The 27,075-nt window shown below is 40.7% G+C and overlaps 1 protein-coding gene across 5 annotated transcripts in view; it reads left to right on the top strand.

Annotated features, from left to right (window-relative positions):
• Positions 1 to 9,848: 9,848 nt before the first annotated feature.
• GTF2E2 (general transcription factor IIE subunit 2) overlaps positions 9,849 to 27,075 on the top strand; it is an 80,273-nt gene continuing 63,046 nt past the window's right edge. The window contains exons 1-2 of one of the 5 annotated variants that reach the window (XM_058720188.1): positions 9,849 to 10,058; positions 18,558 to 18,727. In XM_058720188.1, the coding sequence (XP_058576171.1) occupies positions 18,562 to 18,727 (166 nt within the window). In that variant the 5' untranslated portion in view covers positions 9,849 to 10,058; positions 18,558 to 18,561. Of the gene's footprint in view, positions 10,059 to 10,429; positions 10,558 to 18,369; positions 18,456 to 18,557; positions 18,728 to 27,075 lie in introns of those variants that run through there. The other 4 variants (XM_058720185.1, XM_058720183.1, XM_058720187.1 and 1 more) reach the window with 4 other exon arrangements.

The raw sequence follows: 27,075 nt of genomic DNA, 5'->3' as shown, positions 1-27,075 counted from the left end.
GGTTCACGGTTTGAGCCCCACATCAGGCTCTCTGCCATCAGTGCGGTGCCCACTTCATATCCTCTGTTTCCCTCTCTCTGCCTTGCCCCCCCCTCAAAAATAAACATTTAAAAAAAGTGAAAACAGGAAAAAAGTGGAGAATAGGGTGGGAGATCAGAAATGAGGCTGAGACTGTGTGAGGTAACAAAAGGTTTGGATTGGGGCGGTGGCATTGGGAATGGGAAGGGATGTATACAAGAAAATTTGCAACAGAAGAATCAACAGGATTTGTGAACTGGTTGAATTTAGGGCTTGAGGAATAGGGAAGAGTCAAAACTAGCCCTGAAGTTTACAGCATAAGGGACTGGGAGAAATAGGACACCATTAATGGATCATTCATAAAATCCCAACAGGTGGAGAAAGTTGTTTAAGAGGGCAGATGCTAAGTTTTGGACTTGTGGTCCCAGTATGTATCTGGATATGGAAAAGATGAAGTTTAGGAGAAAAGTCAGGACTAGGGAGACAAATTTGTGAATTACACACTTGGAGGTCATAGTTAAAGCTCCCAGTATGCATATACATATTTGTATGTGTACACACACACACACACACACACACACACACACACACACACACACATAACCCTTAAGGCGAGAAGGCATGTTGAGAGAGAGGAGGCCAGAGTGTCAATATTGCCCACACTGAGGGAGATAAGGGGCCAACACCTCAGAGGAAAGAGATGGAGCAGGAGTAAAGCCACAGGGAGAGAGCTTGAAAGAGAAAGGAATGCTACATAGGAGGCCACTGAGCCTAAAGACTTCGGAAAGCTACAGGAATACACAGGAGAGTCAATGTTTTTTAGCAAAGGACCAAAGGAACCCCTGTTGTTGGACAAGTTGGGTTTGTTACTTATTGCAGGAAGGGGTGACATGGGGTCATAGCATGCCTCACCAAGAGGTTTTTTGTTTTTGTTTTTTATTTGAGAGAGCATGACTGGGGGACAGGCAGAGACAAAATCGCAAACAGGCTCTGCACTGACAGCGCAGAGCTGGACATGGGGCTTGAACCCACGAAACTGTGAGGTCATGATGTGAGCTGAAACCAAGAGTCAGACACTTAACTGACTAAGCCACCCAAGCACCTTAGCAAAAGATTTTTTTAATGTTTATTTTTTGAGAGAGCGTGAGCAAGATAGAGACAGAGAGAGAGAGGGAGACACAGAATCTGAAGCAAGCTCCAGGCTCCGAGCTGTCAGCAGAGTCTGATGTGGGGCTCAAACTCATGAACCATGAGATCATGACCTGAGCTGAAGTCGGTTGTTTAACCAACTGAGCCACCCAGATGCCTCTCAGCAAGAGTTCTAATGGAGAACCCATTATAGGATATGGACTTCCATTGGGTGACTCTGGGGAAAGTATCAGAAAGCAGAGGTTGATTCTAGTTTGGTATCGTCAGAAAGAAGGGGGCAATCTTCTGATTTGATACTACAATACATGTTTTTAGGGAGGTAGCTCCACACATACAAACACACCAATTACTAGTAATTGGTAAAGAAGTAGCAACAACTAATTCAGCAAAAGGGGGATGTGTGGTATTTCGTGCTGCATAGTGATCTTGACTAAAGTGAGTGTTCTATGAAATTTTATGTTCAACAGGGGAAGGATTTAGATGAGAGCATCAGATTTTTTTTCAGACATCATAGGTATGATAGATCGATCAATAGATAGATCTCTATTATGATAGAGAAGAGAAAGGGGAAGTAGAGTTAAGGGAACAATGGGACAGACAGGTTTAAAATTCTACAAATATTTGTTATGCTCCTTCTATAAGCCAGGCCTCAAAGCAGATAGAAGCTTTGGGTCACAAAAGAAGCAGACCCCTTCCGCTCAAAACCAGAAGCTCCAGTTGAGGAGTAGGGAGGAAGGGGAGGAGGCACAAAGTGCTTTGAAGCCTAAAAGTTCTGCACCTTTGGCCTTTGGTCTCTGGCTCTGTGAATGGCCGTCTGCTGCCAATGAGGCTCATCTAATGTGTACACATTAGAAGTACATTAAACGTGTACACATCCTCTTTGTTGTCCTCAGACAAACATGGGCTTTTCTTCCTAAATGTAGCCCTGTCCATTCACCAAGTTTGCCTATTATGGGGAGGGAAAACTGACAAGTGAACAGTGTAGTCAGAGCTGTGATAGGGAAAGCACTAGGAGCTATGGAGCAAACCACGGGCATGAGCAACCCACACTGAGGGGTCCAAGGAGGCTTTGGACTTGAGAACTTTCCTTTTGTCTCTGCATCATAAGTTTCTCTTTCTTTATTGGATAAGAACCATTAACATACACAATTCGGGTACCTTAACTCCCATTGAACCCAAATCCTTCCTTGACCTTGTATCCTCTCTTGCTTTATTATTTTGCATCTATTTCTAGAAAAACCTTAAAAGAATTGTCTGGACATTCTGTCTCCTCCCTCAGTTCTCAGGCATTCATCCATATTATGGAAACTGCCCTAGTGAAGGTCATTAATGACTACATGGTATGAAATGATGGTATAAAATGGTTAATACTGCTAACTGGTAATTCTCAAGGTTCATCATGTATGACCTCTCACCAGTATTTGACATTTGGTCAACCCTTTCTTTTCTCGAAATTTCTTCACTTGCCTTCTGGTATACCCACTCCGTCTTGGTTCTCTATCTCCTTCACTGACACCTTCTTCTCAGCTCCCTTGGTGGTCTTACTTGGAGTGTCCTAAAGCTCATTGCTTGGCCTTTTCTTATCTCTCTGCATTTTCTTGGTAGATGACCTGATCTAGTTCCATGGCTTTAAATACTATCTCTAGGCTGACTCCTACAGCCAACTTCTTACCCCACAACTCTACCTAGATGTCTGATAGGTATTGTCAGCTTAATGTGGCCAAACAAAACAATTTCCTCCTCCAAACTTGCTTCTTTTCCAGCGCAGCCCATCTCATTGAATGGATCACCATTCATTCAATTACTCAAAGCCAAGATTTGCAGTCATCCTTGACTTCACTCCTTAAGTGAAAGTCCTTATAATGGCTTGCAAGGCTTTATAAGATTTGCTCTGTTCCACACTGGCTTTCTCTCAGTTCCTCAAAAAAAGCATCAGTTTGCTCTACCTAAAAAAACTCTCTCCACCTCCTCTCCTCCCATGGTTCACCTTTCCTCTTCAGTTCTGTGCTCAATTCTCACTTTATCAGAGGTGCTTTCTCTGATTCTATCAATCCCTATCCTCTGGTCCTTTCATATTCTTCATATTGTTATCCAACACTATGTCCTATTTTTAATTTATATGAATATATAAACTAACAAATGTATATTTATACAAATACATAATTTATATATTTATATATACAAATACACATTTTATATGTCTACATATAGATACAGGTATATAGATATATTTGTGAGTGTGTATGTATGTCCATCTTCCCCACTAAAATAGCTCCACTAGGGTAGGAACTTTGTATTGTTCATCTGTGTGTCCAAATAGCACTAGGGTAGAACCTAGATCATGGCATTTGTTGAGTGGGGAGAATATGGCATGAGGTGATGGGCATGATGATTGGAGCACTACATCAAAGGGACTGGAGATGATATTGGAAAGCAGTTGAGGTTGGGATGTAGGTCCTTCAGAGGTGATAGGACTTTACAATAGAGATATATGTCTGGGCAAAGTATTATTTTTTTTTTTCAATGTTTTTTTTTAATTTATTTTTGGGACAGAGAGACACAGAGCATGAACGGGGGAGGGGCAGAGAGAGAGGGAGACACAGAATTGGAAACAGGCTCCAGGCTCCGAGCTGTCAGCACAGAGCCCGACGCGGGGCTCGAACTCACAGACGCGAGATCGTGACCTGGCTGAAGTCGGCCGCTTAACCGACTGCGCCACCCAGGCGCCCCGGGCAAAGTATTATTTTTAAGAAAGTTACCTAGAGAGAGTGGTGGTTCAACACCCAGCTTTGTGGGTGTGTTTAAAGGAGACTAGCCTGAATCTCAGATGAAGAGGAAGGGACTGGATGAAAAGGGGGCCATAGATTTCTGTGGATAGGATGGGACTTTTGGGTAGAGTTGAGCATCCTGGTAGGTAAGAAGCTCCTTCCAAAGGCAGAGGTGAAAGGGGTTAGTCAGGACTCAGAGATCAGGTTAAAGTACTGAAAAGGGTTAGATCCAACAAATTGCTCCTAACGAAGGAGTGAATTCAAAGAAGAGAATGAGTCCGGGAGTCCACCTTGTCAAAGGCATAAGGTAAAGGGTGGCATTAGATAGATCTGATGGATATACTATCTGTATACGCCCTTATCAGGAAGACAGTGAAGACACTGCCAGGCAAGGGGTTATTGGGATAGCTAACTATGTCAGAAAAGGATGGTGTTGAAAGTAGAGACTAACTATAGATGTGGTGTCAGAATACCAGTTGACCACTTACGAAGAGTCTTGAAGTCAATACGACACAGGGTGGTACTCAGCTTCATAGCTTTATAGGAGCAAAAGCTAAAAAGTGTGAGTGAACTCACACTGTATCAGGTTGGGGAGGAATTCAGTGGCTTTCAACCATCAAGTTTATTCCTCACTCATGCTACGTGTTTATTACGGATGGGCCACACTTATGCTTCGTATCATCTTCATTCCAGGATCAGGTTGACAAAGTGCCCCAATCTGGAATATGGTAGTGTCTTGTGGCAAAGGGAAAGCAAGACAGTGTTTTTTTTTTTTTGTTTTTTTTTTTTTTTTAATTTATTTATTTTTGGGACAGAGAGAGACAGAGCATGAACAGGGGAGGGGCAGAGAGAGAGGGAGACACAGACTCGGAAACAGGCTCCAGGCTCCGAGCCGTCAGCCCAGAGCCTGACGCGGGGCTCGAACTCACGGACCGCGAGATCGTGACCTGGCTGAAGTCGGACGCTTAACCGACTGCGCCACCCAGGCGCCCCAAGACAGTGTTTTTTTAAAGCTAGCTCTTAATTAAATCTCCTTGGATGTCTCATATATCATTCTGTTTGTTGCTTCCACACGACTTCTGAAACAGAATGCTACGGGCACCAGTGACAGTCACAACAAAGTTTATTGCAATAAGAGGCAAGGCCAACCGATGGGGACAGACACTCTTGACCAGAGTGCAGTCTCGAACAGCCAGGGTACAGAGTTTTTATAGCTGACCACATTGTCTTATCATCACCTGGGAACAGAACAAAGAAATAGTTCCCAGATGGGGGTGGAAACAGTTGAGACATGCCCTTGCCCCAAACCAAACACTAATCCAGTTGATTTTCCTTGAACTTTTGTTCCCTTGATTGATAGGACAAGGCTATTATCTCTTAATCTACAGTGTTAACACAAAGCTGTTATTTCTTAAGGCTACAGGTTAGCCCTACAATACAATTTAACCCTTACACTGTTCACATTCCATTAGCCAAAGCAAGTCACATGCCACTCTTGTGTTCAGGAAGAGGAAGTGAAGAATTATGAACAATTACACAATCTACCACAGATGCCATTGGGTTTGGCAATTGGGAAAGCCAGATCGGTGACCTTTGAAAAGAGTTTAATTGGAGAATTGGGTTCTAATAAGTAATAATAATAGCTATAATTTACTGATTACTTGCTATAGTTCACATACTGTGGCGAGGGCTTTATATTTATTATCTCATTTTAATTCTCCTTATGAACTCCTCCTCAATTTGTATGTTGAAACCTAACCCCCAATGGGCTGGTATTAGGAGGTGGGGCCTTCGGGAGATAATTAGGTTGAGAGGGTGGAGCGCTCATGATAGGATTAGTGCTTTATAACAAGAGACAGGAGAGAGCTTGTTTGTGTCCTTCCTTTCTTTCTCTCTCTCACACACCCACCCTCCACCCCCAACCTTGTGAGGACACAGCAAAAAGGCAGCCATCAGCAAACCAGGAAGCAGGTTCTCACCAGATACCACACCTGCTGATACCTTGAGCTTGCACTTTCCTCCAGAACTTGGAGAAATAAATGTTTGTTGTTTAAGCCAGTCACCCAGTCTGTGGTAATTTGTTATAGCCACCCAAACTGACTAAGACAATCCTTCCATCACAAATGAGGATTAGAGAGATCAAGTGTTGGCTCAAGGTCATAGGACTAGTAAATGATGGAGCAGAGATTCAGGCCAGTTCTGTCTGGCTCCAAGGCCAGTATTTTAATCCCTGCAGAGTAAAAGTTACTAGATGGAGGCAATAGCATATGTTTTCTTTTTGGAGAAATTTTGTGAGCATGAGGAATGTAGGGTAGCAGAATATGCTCCACAAAATATGCCCCTTAGGCATAAAGATTATTTTGAACTTAAGATAATTGAGAAGCAGATATTAGAAAGCTTTATACCCTCCCTTCTATTAGCCTAAAAGTAGAAAATAAATTATAAAGGTGTTCTCAAAAAAAAAAAAAAAAGTATCCTCCCTACTCTCTCTACCAAGAAGGACAAATTTAGTCACTGGAGACAACTTTATTTTTTTAAGGACTTTATTTCTGAAATATCTCTTTATTTTTGAGAGAGACGGTGGGGGGGTGGGGTGGGGTGGGGGAGGGACAGAGAATCCGAAATGGGCTCTATGCTGCCAGCAGAGCCCGATGTGGGGCTTGAACTCACGAACCGTGAGACTGCAACCTGAGCTGAAGTTGGAGCACTTAACCAATTGAGCCACCCAGGTGCCCCAAGGATTTCATTTTTAAGTAATCTCTATACCCAATATGGGGCCTGAAGCTACAACCCTGAGATCAAGAGATACATGCTCTACTGACTGAGCCAGTCAGTTCTTTTGTTATTGTTCTTTTGTTAGAATGCTAAATAAACTCAAGTTCTATCCACCCCTTTGAGTTACTCATCTCCAGGTATTCCCATGTGTATGTGTGATGCTCATTAATAAACTTGTTTGTTTTTCTTTTGTTAATTTATCTTTTATTAGTCTAATTACAGGGCCCCTGCTGGAAAACTTACAATGAGGTAGGGGAAAAAAGACTATTCCTCCTTTATGGGATGAATGTTTGAGAAGGAAGCAGGGACCTGGGAAGATATTTACAGGGTTGGGTAGGCTAAGAAGGCTGGGGGAAAAGGCTCTAATGGAGCAGAAACAGTTAATGCTAGGGAAATCCAGGACAGGTGATAAGCAAAATACTTACTTTAGCTTTTGATTGTGTGGATGTTAACTAATTTGCTTTTCTAAGCTAAATTTGCTAATTTGGCTATTTTGAGAATTTAGGTATCTATTTCATGTGTTGAGATAGAGTAACAGGTGAGGGGAGTTGAAAGGCAATTATTATTTGATGGTAGAATGAAGGAAACTTATTTGTCTTCAGTTTTCCTCTCCCAAGCAATTACATAATGTGAAAAATTAAGTTGTAAAATTAAACTGCTACATAAAAAAGAATAAAGTTCTGATACATGCTACAACATGGATGTTCCTTGAAAACATTATATTAAGTGAAATAAGGCAGACAGTAAGAGACAAATATTGTATTATTCTACTTGTATAAAATATGTAGAATTAGGGCAAATTCATAGAGATGGAATGTAGATTAGGAATTACTGGGAGCTGGAGGGAGGAAGGAATGGCAGGTTATTGCTTCATGAGTACAAAGTTTCTGTTTGGGGTGATGAAAAATTTTTGAAACCGTAATGATGGTTGTACTAGATTATGAATGTAGTTAATGCCACCAAATTGTATACTTTAAAATGGTTGAGGAGCGCCTGGGTGGTTCAGTCAGTTGAGTGCTCAACTCTTGATTTCAGCTCAGGTCATGATCCCAGGGTCATGGGATTGAGCCCTGCATTGGGCTCCACACTCAGTTTAAGATTCTCTCTTTCTCTCCCTCTGCCCCCTCCCCCAATTGCACACTCTCTAAAAGAAAATAATAATTAAAAGCAAATAAAATGGTTGAAATGGCAAATTTTGTTATATGTCACAATTAAATAAAATAGTAAAAACATTAATTCACTATATTAGAATCCTGTGATTATACTGAGTTGGGGTAGTAGGTTAGGACAGAAGAGTGTTTCATAAAATATGCAAATTACATTTCTCTGATGGGGTGCCTGGATGGCTCCATTGTTTGAGTGTCTTACTTTGGCTCAGGTCATGACCTCAGGGCTCGTGAGTTCAGGCCCCATGTTGGGCTTTGCGCTGACAGCACAGAGTCTGCTTGTGATTCTCTCTCTACCTCTTCTCTGCCCCTACCCCACTTGCACTCCCTCAAAAGTAAACATTTGAAAAATTAAAAACAAAACAAAACAAAAATAAGTCACCATACTTCCCACCAAAGAGTATGCAGGGTATTATATTCATTCATGAGGTAAGACATGAATTGCTATTATATTAGTGGCTTGGATCATTCTTCATAAAATCTGACACTAACCTGGAAGTACTGAGGCTGCCAATATGTAGGTGGTCTGAATTATTATAAAGATTTATTTAAACACCAGTGGTGGTGGGGCACCTGGGTGGCTCAGTTGGTTGAGCGTCCCACTTTGGCTGAGGTCATGGGTTTGTGGGTTCGAGCCCCCTGTTGGGCTCTGTGCTGATAGCTCAGAGCCTGGAGCCTGCTTCCGATTCTGTGTCTCCCTCTCTCTCTGCCCCTCCCCCACTTGTGTTCTGTCCCTCTCTCTCAAAAATAAACAAACATTAAAAAAAAAAGTTTAAACATCAATGGTGGAGGCTTCAAGTATATTACAAATAGCCATGTCTCTATTTTTCACTTGGTGCCTGCTCCTTCTCCCTATTACTCATTAGTTTAGTTTTTTGTTTTTTTTTTTTAACCAATCTCTGACTTTACTGGGTTGTACTATTCCAGCAAAGTTACATTTCCTGAGGGCGTCAGATGAACATCAAGTGGGTTTATTAGAAAATCCTCTAGGATGAAACTAATTTCAAAAAGCCATACACAAATCACCTTTTGGCTTTATTTCCAAATTTTGAATACAAATTTATGTATTATCTCATTTAATCTTCACAACAGTCCAATGCAAGTACCCCATTATGGTAGTACAATTATTATTCCCATTTCTCAGGTGAGAAAACTGAGGCACAGGTTAAGTATTTGACTAACCAGTACTAAGTAATTAAACACTAGATACAGAATAGTTGAGCACTGGCTTTGATGCCGCTTTAGGTTTTAAGAGTGGAATGACAGCCACAGGAACTTCGACACACTCTAATACATATTAAGAGTGAAAGGCCACAGAAATTTGACACACTCTAATACAGTGATGGCTGTGGGTAACGTCAATTATCTTTTTCGTGGCTTTATTCCTACCTCTTTAAGTTGCTTCCAAATGCAAAATCCTTTTCTAGGGGTTTTCATAGGTGTGGATTTTAGAAGCCAGGCTCCACGTCCGTATTTGCCTTTGCTAGCTAACTATGCTGTGTTGAGCAAGTCATTTAGCTTCACTGGGCCTGTAGTTTCCTCACTTGTAAGACAGCTGGAACTGGTGACTTAGGTGCTGGTGACTAGCGTTCGATGAAAAGTACAAAACACCTGGTAGATACTCAATAACTTGAAAGATCTCATTGCCACTTGGGTTAAACAGATTCCAGAGCACACTGGAGGAGGATCTGGTAGCTTTAAACTTCTGCAAAGAAAAATTTTCTTTTTTTAGCAATGGCTACTCTCAAGCCGCTTGTCTCATTCTCCGCCCCGTCCCCCTAACACCTAGTTGTTTTAGAAATCCAGGACGCCCCAGACGGCTGATTGCCCTCCGCGGTATCCCGGTCGGCGCACGTGATGACGCATGCGCGTTCTCGGCGGCGGGGGCGCCGCGGTGCCTGCCGGGACTGAGCTCCTAGTAGCCTGATCAGGAAGTGGCGGGCGGAGTCCGGGGCCGAGTCGCGCCGCCTTAGCTGCAGCCTCCGCTGCCGCTGCCGCTGCCGCTGCCGCTGCCGCCAGTGCCGAGACCCCGGCCTGGCGGGGCTGCGCTGGGAGTGCGTACGGGCAGGCGGGGGCGCTGACGAGAAGCAGGAAGCGGTGGCCACGCGGGCGTGGGCGGCTGGTCGAGGTGGAGGCGCTGGGAGGCGGCGGCCGGTCGCGTGGGGTGGCCCTCCTCGCTCAGGTAGGGGCTGCAGCCGCCGGGTGAGGGAGCGGAGCCCCGGCCTGTTGTTCCCCAGGACCGCCTCCTCCCGAGCGGCGAGCTAGTCTTCCATCTCTCCGGAGGCTGGGGGCCGCGGTTCTCTGCGCGAAACACCAAACACAGTAACAACTTCTTGGGGGCATTGTCTTTTAGGCCGGAGGTCCATTGAGCAAACTTTTGGGTTGGAAAGAGAGGATATTGGCAGTCGAAGAGCTGATTGTGTCTCTTCTTAGCCTCCGACTTTAACAGTAGCCGAGCGAAACGTGTGTGGAGTTTGGGGAACCACGGTGTCCAGCTAAAGGCTGTGATTTAGATGCACCTTCACGATTTTTTTTTTTTAAGCTGCCTGTTGGAGACTTGGTTTTTAATGATTCCTAAACTTCACTTATTACAGTTGTTGTCTGCAAAGTCTAAAGACCTGTTCCAAATCAAAACGCTACGATACCTTTTCGTCCCACCCTACATTCCTGTCATTTAAGAGGTAGGCAGTCTCATTTCATACCTTGCTGACTGTTCTTAGCAGTATTCTTAGGTGCCAGGGGCCGCTCTGGGGCTTACGCAGGGAAAGAAGGAAAAGTAGAAAGGTTGAAGAAAAATCGAACGATACCGTGGAAAGAACGTGTGATTTCGAGCCAGAAGGTTCTGATTTAAGTTTTGGCTTCTCAGTGACCATCCATGGAGGAACACTTGATCCCCGAGTTGTGCTGATGATTTTTGTTGTTGTTTTACGGAAAATGGGCATGGTGATGTATCCTGTCTACTACCCGAGTCAGCGTATGTAAAACAGGACAAATTGTTTGAGTAGTCTGAAAAAAAGGAGGAAAAGTTAGGTGGAGCATGCGATGGTGAGAAAGGGGACATTAAGTCTTTTGCTCTAGGTGCCATTGAATGGTACCCGTGTCACACAGGTCGCCTTTGTTTTAGAAGCCTTTACCAGCATTTCAGGTCTGGAGTAGGACGCATTTGATTTAGTAGGCAGGGTATTCACGTCCTGGCCTAGGCACTTACAGCTGTGTGACCTTAATTGTACCTCTTCACTTCAGATTTCACATTAAAATAAGGAGTAAAACTAACAGGTTTCGTCTCAAAGAGTTGTGAGGCTCAAATGCTGTAAAGATTTAGGGTTTTTGTGAACTGTAAGGCTTTCATTTAAGTGTGTTGAAATCATGATTAAAAGCCTGGCTTAATTACCTGTCTTTACAAGGTGAAATAAACATCTACACATATTTTCTGTTTTAGGCTTGTTGCCCCCACTTTATCACTTGCGATTTCTCCTTTTTTCTCTCACACTTTCCCTCCCCTCCTCAGGGCTGTCTCCCACCTTCCTCACCCTGGTATAATCATTTTTTTTCAGATCCAACCCAGAATAGTAACACTGAAATAACACATACTTGTATTGCTTTATTTAAAAAAAAAAATGCTTTTCATGTCTCATTTTAAAGTTGGGCTAGATGTAGACAGTATTGGTAAGTGTCTTCATTTTGCCTATGATAAAATTGGATTTAGGTCTAGTGGATGGCCTAGGGTCATGTTGCAGTTTAGAGAGTAGTACTGAGAGAAGTCAGGTCCTTGGATTCCAGTGCCTGTGACTCTCACTCAAATAAAGTTTACTCTGATTATTTCTTATCAGTGCTTATTACATTTTTAACTTTTACCACTCTGAGTCACATTTTATCCATTGCTTTTTAAGTGAGGTGCTCAATCCTTTCATGTTCTTCAGCTTAAGCTGCGTGAAGGCAAGGGTTTATCTTCCAGAACCCTTCAAAGCTTGGGAGTTATGCAAACACAAGACAAGTACACAAAGATTGAGGTCACAAACACAAGACATTTAATAAAGGCCTGTGAAACCTGTAACGAGGCTAGAGCAATTTAAAGGTGTTTTTGTGTTCGTTATTCATATAACAAATATTTATTGAGCTGCTCTGTGCATGAAGGCTTTCAAAATTAAGATACAATCTTTTTCCTCCCAGACCTTCCTTCCCTACTTGTGAAGAATGCAGAAATCATTTTGTGTCAGTTTGTGTGCTTCCTAGACTCCATGGTGTTCTAGGAGAGTTCAAACAAGAGAGGAACTTTTTTTCTTTATAGAGGTATAATTGACACACAATGTTACATTAGCTTCGAATATACAGAATAGTGATTTGTACAACTCTGTGCCTTATGCTGTGCTCACCAGAAGTGTAGCTACCATCTGTCACCATACAGTGCTGTTATAGTACCATTGACTCTATTCCCTGTGCTAAACTTTTCATCCTGGTGATTTATTCTTTCCTTAACTGGAGGCCTCGATAGCCTACTCCCTTTCACCCATTTTGCCCATTTTCATATCCCCCATCAATCCCTCCTTTGGCAACCATCAGTTTATCCTGTGCTTATGGGTCTGAAGAGAGGAACTTTTTAAAATTTCAATTCCGGTGTAGTTAACGTACAATGTTACATTAGTTTCAGGTGTACAATATAATGATTCACCAGTTCCATATATTACTCCATGCTCATCAACATAAGTGTACCTTTGGGGCACCTGGGTGGCTCAGGTGGTTGAGCATACGGCTCTTGATTTTGGCTCAGGTCATGATCTCACAGTTTGGGGGTTTTGAGCCTCTCATGGAGCTCCGTGCTGACAACACGCAGAGCCTGCTGGGGATTCTCTCCCTCTCTGCCCCTCCCCTGCTCTTGCTTGCACGGTCTCTCAAAATAAATAAACTTAAAAAAAAAAAAAAGTATACTGTTAATTCCCTTCTCTATTTTCCCCATCCCCTGCCCACCTCCCCTCTGGTAACCATCAATTTGTTCTCTATAGTTAAGACTCTTTTTTGAGTTGTCTTTTTCCCCCCCCTTTTTTTTGTCTCTTAAATTCCACACATGGGTGAAATCATATGGTATTTGTCTTTCTTTGGCTGGCTTGTTTTACTTAGCATTATACTCTCTAGATCCATCTGTGTTGTTGCAAATGGCAAGATTTCATTATTTTTTATGGCTGAATAATATTCCATTGTGTATTTCATTATGGCTGAATAATATTCCATTGTGTACATACGTGTGTGTGTATATATATATATATATATATATATATATATATATATATTATGTGTACCTCATCTTCTTTATCCATTCATCTTCTAATGGACACTTGGGCTGGTTCCATAATTTGACTATTGTAAATAATGCTGCAATAAGTATAGGGATGATATATCTTTTCAAAATAGAGTTTTCCTATTCTTTGGGTAAGTACCGAGTAGTGCAGTTACTGGATTGTAAAATAAGAGAAGAACATTTTATTTTTTATTTATTTAGAAAAATTTTTTTTGACAGATTGAGATTTTTATTTTTTAATTCTTATTATTATTATTTTTTTAATATTTATTTTTGAGAGAGGGCGAGCACGAGCCGGGGAGGGGCAGAGAGAGTGGGTGACAGAGGATCTGAAGAGGGCTTTGCAGTGATAGCAGAGAGCCCCATGCTGGGCTCGAACTTAGGAGCCATGAGATCATGATCTGAGCCAGAGTTGGCCACTTAACCGACTGAGCCACCCAGGTGCCCCTAAAAATTTTTTTTTAAAGTTTATTTATTTTGAGAGACAGACCAAGAGTAGGGGAAGGGCAGGGAGAGAGGGACTCCCAAACAGGCTCCACAGAGCCCGACTTGAGGCTCAAACCCATGAATGGTGAGATCATGACCTGAGCTGAAACCCAAGAGTGGGCTGCTTAGCTGACTGAGCCACCCAGGTGCCTGAAGAGAGGAACATTTTAAAATACTTGTGGGGCACCTGGGTGGTTCAGTTAGTTAAGCAGCCCACTCTTGGTTTCAGCTCAGTCATGATCTCAAGGTTTGTGGGTTTGAGTCCTGTGTCGGGCTCTGTGCTGACAGCTGGAGCCTGCTTCCAGGTCTGTGTCTCCCTCTCTCTCCCCTGCTCATGCTGTCTCTCAAAAATAAACATTAAAAAAAACCAACAAAAAACAAAAACTTGTTGAATGATCTGTGGCTTCCCTGGCTGTACTAAAGTTGCTTAGGACTCTGAAGTTTTAGAACTGGGGAAAAAAACAAAAGAAGAGATCTAGTGCCACCTCCCTCTAAATCAGGAATTTTCTGTAGATATTTCTAACATTGTAATCAAGCCTTCTTATCACACAATGACATAGAGTTCACCAGGTCTTTTTTAATTTAATTTTTTAAATTTATTTTTTATTAGTATTATTTTTTTAATGTTTATATGAGAGCTAGTGTGGGGTGTGGAAAAGAGAGAGGGAGACAGAGAATCCCAAGCAGGCTCTGTGCTATCACCACAGAGCCTGATGTGGGGATTGAACTCATGAACTGTGAGATCATGATTTTAGCTGAAATCAAGTCAGATGCTTAATCGACTGAGCCACCCAGTGCCCCTTTTTTTAATTAAAAAAACAAATTTTTGGTTTGTTTGTTTTGTTTTGTTTTTTGAGAGAGTGAGAGGGAGCAGAGGAGTGGGGCAGAGGGGGCGGGGAGGGGGGGGGAGAGAAAAAGAGAGAGAGAGAAAGAATTTTAAGCAGGTTCCACGGTCAGCACGGGGCCTGACTCAGGTTGATCCCACAACTCTGGGATCATGACCTAAGCCGAAATCAAGAGTCCGATGTTCAACCCATTGAGCCACCCAGGCGCCCCAAGAATTCACCAGTTTTGAAAGACATCTTTTCACTTATAAGTAATTCTGATGATTTTTTCCCCCAATGAACCTATATCTGCTTCCTAACTTCTGCCGAGTAGTCTGATGTTTCTAGAGCAGTGTTGTCCAATAGAAATACAATGAGAGCTGCAAACATGAGCCGCACATGTAGTTTAAAAATTTGTTTTTAAAACATGTTTATTTAGTTAGAGAGGGAGAGAGCGTGCCTATGTGTGCAGGGGAGGGGCAGAGAGAGAGGGAGAGAATCCCAAGCAGACTCCACATGGTCAGTGCAAAGCTGGATGCAAGCTTGAACTCACCAACATCACAACTTGAGCCGAAACCAAGAGTTGGACACTTAACCAACTGAGCCACCCAGGTGGCCTGTAAAATGTTTTAATTAAAAAAAATCAGTTTTAATTTGTCTTTATTGAAGTATAATTGACATACAATGTTATATTAGTTTTAGGTATACAGCATTTTTTTTTAAGTTTTTATTTTGTTTTATTATTTGAGAGAGAACACAAGTGGGAAAGGGGAAGACAGAGATTCCCTGTCCCAAGCAGGCTCCGTGTTGCCAGCACAGAGCCTGATGTGGGGGGCTCAAACCCGTGAAAACTGTGAGATCATGACCTGAGGCGAAATCAAGAGTCGGACGATTGACTGAACCACCTGGGCACCCCTAGGTGTACAACATGTTGATTCAACAGTTACATACATTACTAAATGCTCTCTGTGATAGGTACAGCCACCGTTTGTCACCATGCAACATTATTGCATTATTATTGAGTATATTCCCTAATGCTGTACTTTTCATCTCCACGACATATTTATTTCATAACTGGAAGTTTGAAAAAAAAAATAACTGGAAGTTTATACTTTTTATTTTTATTTATTTTTAAGTTTATACTTTTTAATACCCTTTACCTATTTTGCCCATCCCCCCACCAACCTCTCCTCTGGCAACCACCAGCTTGTTCTCTGTATTTAAGAGTCTGTTCATTTGTTTTTTAGATGACAAGTATAAATGAAATCATATAGTATTTACCTCTCTGCTTATTTTGCTTAGTATAATACCCTCTAGGTCCACCCTTGTCTCAGAGGGCAAGATCTCATTCTTTTTGTGGCTGATAGTCCATTGTGTGAGTATGTGTGTGTACACACATATATGTGTATGTATACATATGTGTGTATACATATATGTGTGTGTATACATATATATGTGTATACACACGTATGTATACATATATATGTATGTGTCTACACATTACACATGCCACATTTATTTTCTTTGTCCATTTATCTGTTAATACAGTTGGGTTGCTTCCATATCTTGGCGATTATAAAGAATGCTGCCATAAACAGGGCTGCATTTATCTCTTTGATAGTGCTTTTGTTTTCTTTGGGTAAATACCAGGGAAATTATTGGATCATATAGTATATCTATTTTTAATTTTTTGGAACCTCTATACTGTTTTCCACAGTGGCTGTACCAGTTTGCATTCCCATTGGTGGTGCATGAGGGTTGCTTTTTCTCCACATCCTTGTCTGCACATGTTATTTCTTTTTTATAACAGCCATTCTGACTGGTGTGAGGAGATATCTTATTGTGGTTTTGATTTGCATTTCCTTGATGATTAGTAATATTAAGTATCTCTTCATGTGTCTGTTGGCCATTTGTATGTCATCTTTGAAAAATGTCTATTCAGGTCCTCTACGCATTTTTAATTGTTAGTGGGGGTTTTTTTGGTGTGTGTGTGTGTGTGTGTGAGAGAGAGAGAGAGAGAGAGAGAGATAACTTCTTTATTTTGGATATTAACCCCTTATCAGATATATCATTTGCAATTATCTTCTCCCATTCAGTAGGTTATCTTTTTGTTTTGTTGATGGTTTCCTTTGCTGTGCACAAGCTTTTTGTTTTGATGAAGTCCCAATAGTTTATTTTGGCTTTTGTTTCCCTTGCCTGAGGCGACACATCTAGAAAAGTGTTGCTAAGGCCAGTGTCCAACAGATTACTGTCTGTATTTTTCTTTTAGGAGTTTTAAGGTTTCAGGTCTCACATTTGGTCTTTAATCCATTTTAGTTTATTTTTGTGTATGGTGTAAGAAGTGGTTCAGTTTCTTTTTTGCCTGTAGGTGTCTAGTTTTCCCAGCACCATTTGTTGAAGATTCTTTTTCCCATTGTATGTTCTTGCTTCCTTTGTCATGAATTCATTGACCAGTAAGGGTCGGTTTATTTTTGGCCTCTCTCTTCTGTTCTGTTGATCTATGTATCTCTTTTTGGGTCAGCACCATACTGTTTGATTACTGTAGCTTTGTAGTATATCCTGATACCTGGGATCATGATACCTCCAGTTTTTTGTGCTTCTTTTTCAAGATTCTTTTGGCTATTCAGGGTTTTTTGTGGTTTCATACAAATTTTAGGATTATCTTATTCTAGTTTTGTGAAAAATGCTATTGGTATTTTGATTGGGATTGCATTGAATCTGAAAATTGCTTTGGGTAGTAAGGACATTTTAATGATGTTCTTCTAATCCATGAGCATGGAATATCTATTTGTTTCACCTTTAGTTTCTTTCATCAGTGTCCTTTAGTTTTCAGAGTATTTGTAGGTCTTTGATCTCCTTGGTTAAATTTATTCCTGAGTATTTAATTCTTTTTGGTGCAATTGTAAGTGGGATTGTTTTCTTAATTTCTCTTTCTCCTACTTTGTTATTAGTGTATAGGAACAGAACAGATTTCTGTACATTAATTTTGTATCCTGCAACTATACTGAATTCATTTACTAATTTTTTGGTGGAGTCTTTAGGGTTTTCTGTATATAGTATCATGTCTTCTGGAAATAATGACAGTTTCACATTTTCATTACAAGTTTGGATGCTTTTTATTTTTCTTGTCTGTTTGCTGTATCTAGAACTTCCACTGGTATATTGAATAAAACTGGTGAGAGTGGACATCCTTGTCTTATTCCTGATCTTGGAGAAAAAGCTCTCACTTTTTTTACCATGGAGTATGATGTGAGCTTTGAGTTTTTCATTTTGATCTTTATTATGTTATGTTGAGATATGTTCCCTCTAAACCCACTTCGTTGAGAGTTTTTATCCTGAACAGATTTTGTATTTTGTCAAATGCTTTTTCTGCATTTATTGAGATGATCATATGGTTGGGGGAAATTAGTTTTAATATTTTTTTTTAACCTAGGATATCCAAAATATTATCACATCAACATGTGATAAAATATCTCCTCATGAGGTGTCTCGGCTTAGTAGGCTAAGTGTCCAACTCCTTTTTTTTTTTTTTTTTTTTTTTTTTTTTTTTAGTGTCCAACTCTTGATATCAGCTCAGGTCCTGATCTCACAGTTCATGAGATGGAGCCCTGTGTCAGGCTCTGTGCTGTCAGCGCAGATTCTCTCTCTCCCTATCTCTATGCCCTTCCCCTGCGTGCTCACTCTCTCTCTCTCAAAAAAATGAACTTAAAAAAAAATCTCATCAGTAGTTTTAAAAGTTCTTTTGTGCTAAATCTTTTAGATCTAGTGTGTACGTTTCAACTCTAGCCCCATTTCATGTGTTCCATAGGCACATGTGACCAGTGGGTATCATATGGGACAGTGCAGTTCCTAGAGCTTTAGAGACTAATTCTATTTCTCTTTATTAGTGCCTAGCACAGTTCCTGGCACTAACTGAAGATTGTTAAGTGAATCACTAAGTGAATTAAAACAAGTGCTGGAGAACTTATAATAAAAGGTAGTTTTGTTTGGAAGTAATTCTTCTTGGGACCTATGGATTTGGCCTATAGGTTTGAGTGATTAGAATCTGTATTGAAGATATTTACTTATATCTTTGCAGAAATATGGATCCAAGCCTGTTGAGAGAACGAGAGCTGTTCAAAAAACGAGCTCTTTCCACTCCTGTAGTAGAAAAACGTTCGGTATCTTCTGAGTCATCATCATCATCATCAAAGAAGAAGAAAGCAAAGCTAGAACATGGAGGATCATCAGGCTCTAAACAAAATTCTGGTCAGTAAAAAATTGACTGTTTAGGACTGTTTTTATTTTTCAGGAAACCATTTATTTAATCATGGCAAGTTCATTTTTTATAAAGTTTTTTTTTTGAGGGAGTGTGTGCATGCACTTGCTTGCTGGGGACAATGAGGCAGAGAGAGAGGGAGAGGGAGGGAGGGAGAGAGAGAGGGAGGGAGGGAGGGAGAGAGAGAGAGAGAGAGAGAGAGAGAGAGAGAGAGAGAATCCCAAGCATGAACCATGAGATCATGACCTGGGTCGAAATCAAGAGTGGGACACTTAATTGACTGAGCCACTCAGGCACCCCAGCAAGTTCATTTTTTAGTTCAACATTATACAGTGATAAGAGAGTATATTGCTTTTAAGATGTTAATCATCTTGTGTTGTAGTTAGAATTTAGGTTATTATCTTTTCAGAGAATAACTTTGTTGAAGTTTATATACCATATAGTTCACTCATTTTAAATGTACAATTCAAATATTTTTAGTAAATTTAGAGAATTGTGCAACTATTGATATAATTCAATTTTAGAACATTTCCATCGCCCCGAAAAGATGCTTTGTGCCCATTCTCTTCTTGTTCCCACCCTAGCCCCAGATAACCAATAGCTTTCTTTCTCTATATATTTGCTTTTTCTGGATGTTTCACATAAATGGAATTGTACAGTAAGTGGCCTGTAGTGTGTGGCTTCTTCTACTTAGCATTTATTGAGATGATCATGTTCTTTTTGTTTATGCTATTAACATGGCATATTATATTTATTTTTCAGATAAAATCAGCCTTGCATTCTTGGAATAAATCCTTCTTGGTTGGTGTATAATCTTTTTTATTGGTTGTGGCATTCAATTTGCTGATATTTTGTCCAGGATTCATCTATCTGTAGCATGTATCAGTACTTCATTCCGTTTTATTGCTGAAGAGTAATCCACTGTATGGGTATACTACAGTTTGTTTATCCATTCATGAGTTAATGGACATTGGATTATTTCCATTTATTGGCTATTATGAATAGTTCTGCTGTGAACGTTGATGTACAAGCTTTTGTGTGGACTTGTTTTTGGTTTCGTTTTTTTTCTTGGATAGAGGACCTAAGAGCAGAACTTCTGAGTCATGTGGCAATTTTATGCTTTAACTTTTTTTTTTTTTTTTTTTCAACGTTTTTAATTTATTTTTGGGACAGAGAGACAGAGCATGAACGGGGGAGGGGCAGAGAGAGAGGGAGACACAGAATCCGAAACAGGCTCCAGTCTCCGAGCCATCAGCCCAGATGCCTGACGCGGGGCTCGAACTCACGGACCGCGAGATCGTGACCTGGCTGAAGTCGGACGCTTAACCGACTGCGCCACCCAGGCGCCCCTATGCTTTAACTTTTTAAGAAGTTACTAAAATGGCTGTACCATTTTCCATTCTTAGCCATCAATGCATGAGGGTTCTATTTTTTTTATTCTTGTTAAGACTTATTTCTTGTCTTTTTTATTATAGCCATTCTAGTGGTTGTAAAATGGTATCATTGTGGTTTTAATATACAGTTCCCTAATGACTAATGATGTTGAGCATCATTTCATTTGCTTTTTGGCCTGTTCATGGGTCATCTTGGGACAAATGTCTATTCATATTTTTTTGCCCATTTTTCATTGTTTTCTTCCTATTGATTTGTAAGAGTTCCTTACAGATTCTGAATACAGTTTCTTGATCCAGTATCACTTGCATTCTTGGTGTCATATGTAGGAAATCTTTGTCTAACCCAAGGTCGTGAAAATTTACTCTTATGTTTTCTTGTAAGAGTTTTATAGTTTTAGCTCTTATATTTAGGTCTGTGATACGTTTGAGTTGATTTTTTTTGTGTATGGTTTAACATAAGGGTCTAACTTCATCTTTTTGTGTGTGGTTATTCAGTTGTCCCCATGCCATTTCTTGAAAAGACTGTCTTTTCCCACTGATTTGCATTGGCCTGCTTGTTGGTTATCAGTTGACTATGAATGAATTTATTTCTAGAATCTCAGTTTGGTTCCATTGATTCTATGTCTATCCTTATTTCCATACTCTCTTGATTGCTGTAGCATCAGAATAGGGAAAGTGGAAGTCTTCACTTTTGTTCTTCTTTTTCCAAGATTGTTTTGTTTTTTCCTGGATTCTTTGCATTCAAATAAAATTTAAGAACACCTTGTCCATTCCTATCTGTAAAAGAGCCAGCTGTGATTTTTATAGGGATTGTATTGAATCTGTAAGTCAATTTGGGGAGAAATGGTATCTTAACAATATTAAGTCTTCCAGTCAATGAACATGGATATCTTTTCATCAATAATAGGTTTTTTATGTCTTCTGGCTATGTTTTGTAGGGTTTTTTTTTTTTTTTTTCATTTTTTTTTCATGTTTATTTTTGAGAGAGAGACAGAGTGCAAGTGGGGGAGGGGCAGAGAGAGAGAGAAAGAGAGAGGGGGAGATACAGAATCCTAAGCAGGCTCCAGCCTCTGGACTGTCAGCACAGATCCTAATGTGGGCCTCAAACTCACAAACCGTGAGATCATGACCTAAGCCAAAGTCAGATACTTAACCGACTGAGCCACCCAGGCGCCCCTGTAGCTTTTAATGTATAAGTCTTATATGTATTTTGTTAAATTTATTCCTAAGTATTTTATTCTTTTTGATATTACTGTGAGTGAAATTGTTAATTTGATTTTTTAGATTGTTCATTCCTAGTAAATAGAAGTACAGTAGATTTTTGCACTTTGATCTTCTGCAACCTTGCTGAACTTGTTCATTATTTATAGTTTTTTTGTGTGAATTCCATAGGTTTTTTTACTTGAAAGATTATGTCATCTGTAAATAAGGACAGGTTTATTTGTCCTTTCCAATGTGAATGCCTTTTCTTCCTTCTTTCCTCCTTTCCTCTCTCTGCCCCTCCCTCCTTTCCTCTCCGCCCCTCCCTCCTTTCCTCTCTCCCCCTCCCTCCTTTCCTCTCTCCCCCTCCCTCCTTTCCTCTCTCCCCCTCCCTCCTTTCCTCTCTCCCCCTCCCTCCTTTCCTCTCTCCCCCTCCCTCCTTTCCTCTCTCCCCCTCCCTCCTTTCCTCTCACCCACTCCCTCCTTTCCTCTCACCCACTCCCTCCTTTCCTCTCACCCACTCCCTCCTTTCCTCTCACCCCCTCTGAGCTGGCTAATAGGATGTCGAATACAGGTAGTGAGAGTGAACAGCTTTGCCTTGTTCCTGATCTTAGGGGAAAAGCATTCAATCTTCCATCATTATGTATAATCTTAGCTGCCTGGATTTTGTAGATGCCCATTATCAGGTTGAAGTCCCTCTACTTCTAGCTTGTTGAGAGTTTTTTTTTAATTTTATTATTATTATTTTTTAAGTTTATTTATTTGAGAGACAGAGATAGCATGAATGGGGGAAGGGCAGAGAGAGAATCCCAGACAGACTGCACACTGTCAGCCCAGAGCCTGATGCAGGGCTCAATCTCATGAACCGTGAGATCATGACCTGAGCTGAAACCAAGAGTTGGACGCTCAACTGACTGAGCCACCCCGGTGCCCCAGTTTGTTGAGAGTTTTTAATCTTAAATGAGTTTTGGATGTTATCAAGTGCTTTTTCTACATCTGCTAAGAAGATCATGCTTTTCTTTATTAATATTACATTAATTGATTTTCAGATGTTAAACCAACCTGGCATTCTTAGAAAAAATCCTACTGTTGGTAGGAATGCAAACTGGTACAGCCACTCTGGAAAGCAGTGTGGGGGTTCCTCAAAAAATTAAAAATAGAGTTACCCTACAACCCAGCAATAGTACTACTAGGAATTGTCCAGAGGATACAGGAGTGCTGATTCATAGGGACTCATGTACCCCAATATTATAGCAGTGCTGCCAACAATAGCCAAATTATGGAAAGAGCACAAATGTCTGTCAACTGATGAATGGATAAAGAAGATGTGGCGTATATATACAACAGAATTCTACTTGGCAAAGAAAAAGAATAAAATCTTGCCATTTGCAACAATGTGGACAGAACTGGAGGGTATTATGCTAAGTGAAGTAAGTCAGTCAGAGAAGACAGATAATCATGTTTTCACTCGTGGAATTTGAGAAACTTAAAACCATGGGGGAAGGGAAGGGGGAAAATAGTTATAAACAGAAGGAGGCAAACCATAAGTCTCTCTTAAATACAGAGAACAATTTGAAGGCTGATGGGGGACGGGGGAGGGGAAAATGGGTGGAGGGCATTGAGGAGGGCACTTGTTGGGATGAGCACTGGGTATTGTATGTAAGCAGTGAATCATGGGAATCTACTCCCGAAGCCAAGAGTATCCTGTATACACTGTATGTTAGTTAACTTGACTATATATATATGTGTGTGTGTGTGTGTGTGTGTATATATATATATACACACATATATATATATATATATGTGTGTGTATATATATAAATCCTATTGGTCATGATGTATATAATCTTTTTTGTTGTGGAATTCAGATAGCTAATATTTTGTACTGGAGTTTTATGTTTATATTCATGAGGGTATAGTCTGTAGTTTTCTTGGATGCCTGTGAGGGTATTTGTGGCCTCATAAAAGATTGGTGAAGTGTTCTCTTTTCCACTGTTTCTGGAAGAGTTTGTGAAGGTTTGATATAATTTTCCCTTTAAATGTTGGATAGAATTCACTAGCAAAGGCATTTGGGCCTGAGCTTTCCTTTGTGAGAAGCTCTCGTAGAAATTCTTCTTATAGATCTATTCAGATTATCTGTTACCTTCTTGAGTTAATTTTGGTGCCTTGCATCTTTTTAGGAGTTTGTCCATTTCATTATCTACATGGTCTAAAGTTTTTCGAAAGTATTTCCTTGCAAGCCTTTGACTTTTGTAAGGTCATTAGTGATATCCCTCCCCTCTTTCATTGTTTTTTTTTTTTTTTTTTTTCTTAGAGTGTGAGAGTGGGGTAGGGAGGACGGTGGGGGGGGGGGGGTGGGGAGCGGGGGGGAGAGAGGGAGAGAGTGAGAGTCAGTCCCCAGCAGCTCCACACTGAGCGAGGAGCCCAAAGCAGGGCTTGATCCCAGGACCCTAGGATCATGACCCCAGCTGGAATCAAGAGTTAGCTGCTCAACCAACCGAGCTACCCAGGCAGCCTTTCTCTCTTTCATTTCTGATTTTAGGAATTTATGTTTTATTTTGTTGATCTTTTCAAAAAAATCAACTTTTGATTTAATTGATTTTTCTCTTGTGTTTTTCTGTTTTTTATTTTATTTCTATTTCACCATTTTTTTCCTGGCTTATTTTGGGTTTACTTTAGTCTTAGACTGTTACCTTTTAAACAAGGTCAGTCCAGCTTAATTCACAACTAATTATTTACCTACTTATAAAATGTAGTAAGTAATCTTTATGGATGTCATTTTGTTAGATGTTTTTCAAGCTGTTTTACTAACTGATGTTAAAGCAGAGGTCATCTTTTTATCGAGCAGGGCTGTTATTAGAACATACATGAAGTTTATGTCTCATTCCAATGAAATGTACATTGAATTAATTCACAGTACACTGTTTTATTAAACATTAGCATGGGCGCCTGGGTACCTCAGTCGACACTCTTGATTTTGGCGCAGGTCATGATTTCACGGTTCATGGGATTGAGCGCTGAACCTACTTGGAATTCTCTCTCTCTCCCTCTCTCCCTCTCTCTCCCCCTCTCCCCCTCTCCCCCTCTCCCCCTCTCCCCCCCTCTCCCCCTCTCCCTCTCTCTCCCCCTCTCCCCCCCTCCCCCCCTCTCCCCCTCTCCCCCTCTCCCCCTCTCCCCCTCTCCCCCCCTCTCCCCCTCTCCCCCCCTCTCCCCCTCTCCCCTTCTCCCCCCCTCCCCCCTTCTCTCCCTCTCCCCCTCTCTGCCCCTCCCCTGATTGCATTCATGTGCTCTCTGTCAAATAAACTTAAAAATAAACATTAGCACAGACCCACTCATAGACCTAGTCTCTTTGATCTGCTTAAGAATGACTTTGCTCCTGCTAAATAACAAAAATTCATGTAAATTTGAAGATCTAATTGGCTTTATTACACGATTTATGATTCAGGTAGCATCCTGTTGAGCAAGGCATTCCGAGGAGTTGTGCCAAATGGACAGTTCTTATAGAAGGAAGGTGGAGGCAAGAAAGTTATTAGCAAAAGAAAAGGATTGTTTTAGGCCAGGCTGCTTTCTAGGGAAGAAAAGCTAGGAGTCTTATGCAGATAACCTCATATTCCTTTGGTGGAGAGGGTCCATGTTGGCATACTTATTGTTGTTAATGGAAAAATTCCTGACTGATGATTTAAGACTACATTTCTGAGGGAGTTTGAAACTGCAGTTAGATTATGTATTAAGCACAAGGTTTGGAACTTGGTCACAGTGACATAATTTTGGGCTTTTGGGTTTTTGTTGCTGTTTTCTTTTTTTTTTCTGTTTTTTTTTTTTTTTTTTAGCCAAAATGTCAGTGGCTTAAAAACAACAAAGATTTGTTTCTCTTTCATACCACGTGTTTAACATGTGTTGGCAGGGGTCTTACCTCCTTACAGTCACTCAAGAACCCAGGCTGGTAGAGTAGCTGATATTTCCAGTGTTACTGATTTCAGTGCCAGAGGGAGAAAGAACTCTGGAAGATCTTGCTTGGCAGTTAAAATCCTCTGGCCTGGAGGTGAGACATCACTTTCTCTCACAGCTCATTGTCTAGAGCTAGTCACAGGGCTGTACCAGCCATAGGGTGTTCCAAGTGCTCAGAGGAGAGCTGGAAGTACTGAGTGTACACGGTGAAGACTGTCATACCACCCTAGTTGGGGTCACTATGAGTGGATTGCTTGATTAGGTGCTTACAAGGTTTCCTGGCTTAACTTCTTTATTGTCCACTCTCTGTACAGAAGTCAGTGATTTTTCTAATCGTCTGATAACATCAGTCTCTGTTTAAGGCTGATCATCATTGCTTTTCAGGTGAAGGTTATCTTTTCCTGCCATCTCCATGCCTTACCTGATCTAGTCTCCCGTTACCTTTCATACCCATAATCATTGTTTTCCTTGTACTCTCTCTTAGTGATATTGGCCTGTATGTAGCTCTTTTAACATGCTTTACTCTCTTGCCTCATGACCTTTACCCATATTGTATCCTCTTTGTGGAATATTCTTTCTTAGCTCCTTCCCTCTTCTGAGTAAATCCTATTCCTCTTTTAGGTTGCAGGTTAAAAGTCCTATTATCTCTACTTTCCTATTTGAATTTGGTGCTTAGCCTTTGATTCCCATAGCACTCACTATTTCTGACAAAGCTATTGTGTGTCATTGCAATTGCATGATTGTTTGCCATTGTAACCTAATCTTTCACACAGAGAAACACTCAATACATGTTTGTCAAATACATGTTTGTTGAATGGCTAAATAAATTACAGCATAAGGTAGGGAAAAGTTAAGTGTCTGTTATCAAGAAATTTAGTAATTAAAGGATCTTTATGCTTTCCATTCATGTTAAGGACTCCAGAGTTTACTATTTATGAAAATGTGATTTTTTTTTTTTTTTTTTTTTTTTCAACATTTTTTATTTTTATTTTTGGGACAGAGAGAGACAGAGCATGAACGGGGGAGGGGCAGAGACAGAGGGAGACACAGAATCGGAAACAGGCTCCAGGCTCCGAGCCATCAGCCCAGAGCCTGACGCGGGGCTCGAACTCACGGACCGCGAGATCGTGACCTGGCTGAAGTCGGACGCTTAACCGACTGCGCCACCCAGGCGCCCCTGAAAATGTGATTTTAACAGTGCTCAGAATAGCTCCTACTTACCTAAGTATTGAGTATACCAGGTTTCACAAGTCCTTTGAAAGTTGGTTACATTATTTGTGTGTATTTCTAATGTTAGAAAAAAAATTTTGTATAAAAGGGATTTCAAACCAAGAGGGCTCTCTAAATTGAGAAGATAGATATATATTTTTTCACTTCATATATCAGATATTTTCTATTTTGCCTTAATTTTCAGTAGCTTTTTAATCTAGGTTGATGTGTCATATGTAAAGGCTGTTATTTCCATTTTGTTGGTGGTGGTGTTACTTTGAGTAATGCTATTACAAATATCTTTGTATCTTGAGCTTGTTTCTTTTGAACTAATTTCTCAGAGTAGATTTCTAGGAGCGATATTTCTGGTTAAGGGCAGTTGTAGTGGTTAAGAGCATGCTTAGGTTTGCTCATGGGTGGTAGCAAAGGATTAGGGTTATAAAATATAATATCTTTACGGCCCTTGTAATTCCAAGAAATAAAACTGAAGTATTTCCTTTTTTTTTTTTTTTAAATTTATTGAGAGACAGAGTGTGAGCGAGGGAGAGGCAGAGAGAGAGGGAGACACAGAATCTGAAGCAGGCTCC

Source organism: Neofelis nebulosa, chromosome 3 (genome assembly GCF_028018385.1).
Source record: "Neofelis nebulosa isolate mNeoNeb1 chromosome 3, mNeoNeb1.pri, whole genome shotgun sequence".
Lineage (NCBI taxonomy): Eukaryota > Metazoa > Chordata > Mammalia > Carnivora > Felidae > Neofelis > Neofelis nebulosa.
The sequence above is the reverse complement of the archived record's forward strand: the minus strand, read 5'-3'. Positions and strand labels throughout refer to the sequence as shown.